At 48.9% G+C, this 5516-nt stretch overlaps 1 protein-coding gene across 1 annotated transcript; it reads right to left on the reverse strand.

The window, feature by feature from the left end:
- Positions 1 to 311: 311 nt before the first annotated feature.
- Positions 312 to 896, reverse strand: ARL14 (ADP ribosylation factor like GTPase 14). The gene has a single exon (XM_054385956.1). It carries the CDS (start codon positions 894 to 896, stop codon positions 312 to 314), a length of 585 nt encoding a protein of 194 aa, XP_054241931.1.
- Positions 897 to 5516: the final 4620 nt, after the last annotated feature.

Genomic DNA, 5516 nt, shown 5'->3' on the forward strand with positions numbered 1-5516 from the left:
TACATCTCGACACAGTGACTTAAGTATTTTAAGCACCTCTCACCTATTTTTCGTTTCCACCTGCTAAAACTCAGCATCTCAGCTCCACTTTTTCCATCATTCAGCAGCCACACTGCTGAGCTGAATATCCCCAAGTACACTATCACTACTGAAACCCTGCCGAGCAGTATCTCACAAGCAGCTGCAGGTAGAAGTTCATAGTGTGGAAGTCCTTTATAAATGTTGATAAGGGGTCTCCAGCATCCAGCAGGTGTAGGCTGTCCAACAAAATGAGCTGATTAACGTTCACCAGAGCTCGACAGCAGCAACTCCTAAAGTGTCTTGATCTCCTTAAAGATGGTGGAAGTCTCCTTTGATCTGCTGTACTGCTTTGTGAAAGCAGTTAGGATGCGGAGAGCTTCTGACAAGCCTTCTCCTGTGATAGCACAACAGGGTTGCACGTACCAGTTCCTGTCACTGCAGTACTTCTTCACGTTGAACCTCCTCGTTATTTCCTCGGCGTTTAAAGCTCCTGGCAAATCCTGCTTGTTTGCCAGCACGACCACAGGGATGCCTTTTAGTGATTCAGTCTTTAAAATGACTTCAAACTCTTTCTTTGATTCTTCCAGGCGTTGTTTATCAGAGCTGTCCACCACGTAGAGCAGTCCGTCGGTGTTCTCCAGGAAGCTGCCCCAGGACTGCCTCATTTTCTTTTGCCCTCCAACATCCCAAAAGGTCAGGGTGAAATCCTTCTGAGTTTCAATCATATCCACGTTAAAGCCAATTGTTGGACTCGTTAGGAAATGGTCACTGTACCTGAACTTGTACAACAGTGTTGATTTCCCTGCAGAATCAAGTCCTAACATCACTATATTGGCTTGCTTGACTTTGGAGTGTTTGGCGTTCTGGAGGCCCATGGATGCTGTGATGTTCCCTAGGACAGCTGGAGTTCTCTGGCTCCCCCTAAGCCAACTCTTGGCTTCCCCCTTGAAGTGAAGCACAAAGAGCAAATAAAAGGAAGGGGAAGAAGCAGCTTGGTGCTATGAAAAGTAAGTAAAAGCTCTGTCCAAACACACACTGCCTTTTATCAACGTGATAACACGCAAACAGAATGAAGGTGCAGTGCTGAGTGCCAAGCCCGTGGGTGGAACAGCTGTGAGTAACCTACCAGTTGGTCACAGGCACAAAGGTTACAGGCCTCCAACGTGTCTCAACGGTGAACCTCACTTCCAGAACCCTTTCTGTAGTAAATGGTGTGTACCAAACCAGCAGCAGGGTTATTCTCCCTAATCCCCTGGTCCCAGGAACTGCTAGCTGCCTGCCCTGCTCCAGAGGCGAATCCCTTCATCATCACCTCCCTGTGGAAAAGAAATGAGACATAAACACAGCCAGGGGGGAAAGGAAGCCATGAGATTTGTCCACAAAATGACAAGGTACCTGATTTATTGGTGCAGCTCATCTCCCAGGCACAAGCTAAACTCAAGAGGTTTCTAACGTGAGTCTACATGGGCACATGGACTTCACCAGATCACAGAGCTCCACGTTAAAATGTGCCCTACTCTAACCAGACTCCCTCAGGGACTCCTCCTGCCTGCTCACACACGGACTTGGCTGCTTTGGGTTGTGAAATTGGTGAGTTTATGAACAAGTTTAACGTACTCTGCCTGGTGGAGACTAAATAAGGTTATTGCTGGGATTCAGCCACCTGACATTAACAATTCCTGTTAGCTTCATTACTCACAGGTTGCATCAGGCTGGAAGGGACCCTCAAAGGTCACCTTGTCCAACTCCTGCAGTCAACAGGGAGACCTCCAACTAGATCAGGCTGCCCTGATCAGGGCCACAGCAAGTCTGATCTTCAGTGTCTCCAGGGATGGGTCTCAACCACACCTCAGGGCAGCCTGTTCCAGTATTTTACTACTCTTATCATGCAGAACTTCCTCCTGATATCCGACCTAAATCTCCCCTGCTCCAGTTTCAAACTATTGCCCCTTGTCCTATTCCCACAGGCCCTTCTAAACTGTCCCTGCCCAGCCTTCCTGTAGGTCTCCTTCAGATATTGAAATACAGCCCTAAGATCTCCCCAGAGCCTTCTCCAGGCTCCATATGCCTGGTGCCCACTGATGTACGATCAAGATTTCCTTCAGGAAAGGAATGAAAAGAGGTTAAGCAACTGAGTCTAGATCACATATCAATTTTTGGGAGATAGAAAATTCAGTCTCATGTAATTGAATTCATATTGAGGCTCCATTCTGTGGTCAGTTAGCAGACTTAGGCCAACCAGGTCAGTTAGCAGACTCAGCACATACCCAGCTCACAACACTCACTTGCCCTTGCACCCCCATGCACAGGGATTAGTTATCTCCACTTGTCTTTGCTTCAGAAAGTCCCTCATCAGCAAAAGCACATAAAGGTCTCCTGGGCAGTGAGTGCTGACTGATAGGGTAATCACTCTGATAATTATGGCACTGGTTGCTCAGATATTACACACATGGCATAAAACAAACCTCAGCCTTGACAGACAGGTTCTAATCTCTGGTTTATCTCAGAGCTAAAAGGATTGTAGCAGAACTAATTGGGGGCAACACAAGACAGCAGTGACATACTCACTGTTGTAGGTTTTTCATGCTTAGTAACATACATAGAGTAAGTTCAGGGTTTGGGGTTTTTCAGCAGCAGGGAAGGATCTGCTTGCATTTCTAAATAATGTAGGGAAACAAACTGGAAGATGGGGAGGTAGGAAACTGTGCAAAACCCAGAGCAATGAATCATAATTCCCTGCAACACAGCCTGCTCTCCCTTGAAATATGGTTCTCTGGATCCAAGGGCAAAACCTGCCCTCTGTGAGAGCTGTGACTGGACGGATGGATGGATAGATGCTCTGGGTCCTGGGCAGTGCTGTGATGCCAACATTACTCACAGTTCTCTGCTCTGAGTGCTTGTTGCAACCATACTTGATGTTTATGGTCTCCATTGTTGTTTTATTGTGTCAGACTGATGAGTTTAAAGAAGGGATTAAGGAACGTCTAGCTTTTTACAAGCTAATTCAATTTATTTCCAGCCAACTTCGGAAGTCCCCATGGCTTTGCAGTGTTTAATTACACCCAGATCAAATGTGAGTTTGGTTCAGCATAAGATTTTGTTTTGCAGGGCCACTTCCAGTGATGATTTCTAACATTACATTGGAGTTCATGTATCAACATGAGATCAAAACCAAGCTGGAGTCTGCTGCACAGGACACAACATGATGCAGCCTCCTGCTTGTAGGTTCTAAAGCTCCATTTGCCCTGAAAGGTGAGTGTTTGAAAGAGTGAGAAATCTACCTTTGGGTTGTCCAAAGGTGTATTTGCTTTGCTGGGGTGAGGCTATCTTACTTGTGTAGGGTTCACCTATACGTTCAATTTAAAAACCTTGGGAGTAACAATCCACATCTGTGGCAGCTGATTTACCATCAGTTAACCCCAACTCAAACTTTGCACAACAAACCTTTCATAACCTGTGTAGGTTTACCTAAACTATGTAGGTTCCAGTACTGAGCTGGATATTCCACCACAGTGGAATATACAGGCTTTCAAGTCCTCATCACCATCAGTTGCAGTAGCTGCAGTTTGGAAGCAATCTGCCTTTTCTTCCTGCCTTAGGAGGAAGAATTATTTCCCTGTGAGGGTGACAGAAGACTGGAACAGGCTACCCAGGGGGGTTGTGGAGTCTCCCTCTCTGGAAATATTCAAGACCTGCCTGGCTGTGTTCCTGTGTGCCCTGCCCGGGGTGCTCCTGCTCTGTCAGGAGGGTTGGACTGGATGAGCTCTCTCGAGGCCCCTTCCAGCCCCTGACATGCTGTGATTCTGTAATTTTCTTCCCTGGAATTCATAAACTTTAACCAAACCATGATTTCTGAAGCAGGGATAGCCGGAGCCTGGTCCGAGGACAGGCAGGCACAGAGCCGTGCTGCAGCGGAAGGCCCTCGGCCTGGCGCCGCCGCTCGCTGGCGCTGCAGGGCCTGTGTCAGGCCTTGTCTGAGGCCTTGTCTGAGGCCCCTGCCGCCCGCCTGCCCGAGGCCCTCCCGCGGCCAGCTGCCCTGGCAGGAGGCGGAGGAGAAGGCAGGCATTTCCCGGTGCCCGCCATGGACAGCCGGCTCCCCCTTCCCTTCCCGGGCCGTGTGGGGCACCGACCGCTACGTATGGGAAGCGGAACGGAACGGGTCGGGGCGGGACGTCCTGCCCTGCTCGGCCAGTCCCCGGGCGGCACCGCACCGCTAACGGAACGGAAGGAAGCCGTGGGTGGAAGGAGGCACATCGCGGCTCCATGGGGCCGCCACTGAACGCCATGGCTCCCACCCTGCAGCTGTGCTGCAGGCGGTGGGGCCGGAGGGAGCCGGGGAGCGGTTACGGTGGACGGGGGAGCGGGAGAGAGGGAGAGCGCTGGGGGCTGCCTGAGGGGAGAGCCGGGTGCGGGACGCGTTCCTGGCAGCCTGCGTTCTAAAGGAAACCATTTGGGTTGGCATTTGCCGCTGGTTTCAGCAGAGGGCGGCACGTTTCCTCCTAATGAACTCTTACCTCTGAGCTGTCACCTTTCAGTGCATCCAGGCGCTGCGAAAAGTTTCCTCTTAATGAACCCTTACCTCCCAGCTGTCACCTCTCAGTGCAAGCAGGCGCTGCGGAAAGTTGCTTACAAGGGAGCATTAAGGTTGCTTGGGCAAGCTGAAGTGAGAGCAAGTCGTTGTTAAAGGTTATTTTAAATGAATTTTAATGTGGTGTTCTGTTAGATCAGCCTAGCTCAGGATCTTGCAAAAAGTCCTTGGGCTCCTCCTGGTTGGAAGCCACAGGACTCAAGGTCTTCCACAGCATTGTTTGGGTTGGAAAAGCCTTGGATCATCGAGTCCAACCACCAACCCAACACCACCATAGCCTTAAGGTTTAAACCTCAAGGTCTTAAAGATCGTTCCCAGCTTAAACTTCTGTGATTCTGTATGAAGAAAAGGAGAAGCCAGGAACAATAACAGATCTATTGCCAAATTATTCCTACTGGTAGGTTAAAAAAAGGGGTTCATTTTTCTGGTTTTCTATGAATGTTTCTATTTCTAACATTATAAATAAATTTTAAATTGGCCTACCCATTGGTTGTTGTAGTTACTAACGATCAAACTTGAATGAATAGGAGAATTTGCCACCTTGTATCCTGTCTGCACTCAGGAATTCTCTACCTGCAGCACAGTGTGAGATTTGCAGAGGAGAGGTTTGTGGAGGGGAAATCTCCAAGGAGAAAGCTGTGAAAGTTCCTCAGTGCTCATCTCTGGGATGCAGCTGATTCACTCTGCGTGTAACAGCTGGAACAATGACTCTGGATTTGTCTTTGTTCTCTTGCAGCAGGCTTTCAAGTGACGCTTCAGACAACAGAAGACAGAGAATATTTGAATAACAGCATTCTGGATACTACCTTTTCACTTCTTTTTCAGCAAGGAACATGCTTCAGGGTCTGCGCTATGGGTGTTGAAGGTCCCTGATGCACTTCTGCGGGGGAGTTACTGGCCTGTGCCA

This window comes from Indicator indicator, chromosome 13 (assembly GCF_027791375.1).
Source record: "Indicator indicator isolate 239-I01 chromosome 13, UM_Iind_1.1, whole genome shotgun sequence".
Taxonomy (NCBI): domain Eukaryota; kingdom Metazoa; phylum Chordata; class Aves; order Piciformes; family Indicatoridae; genus Indicator; species Indicator indicator.

Coding starts and splice junctions, on each gene's coding strand:
- ARL14 (XM_054385956.1), bottom strand. CDS start 896: ATGGGCCTCCAGAACGCCAAACACTCCAAAGTCAAGCAAGCCAATATA.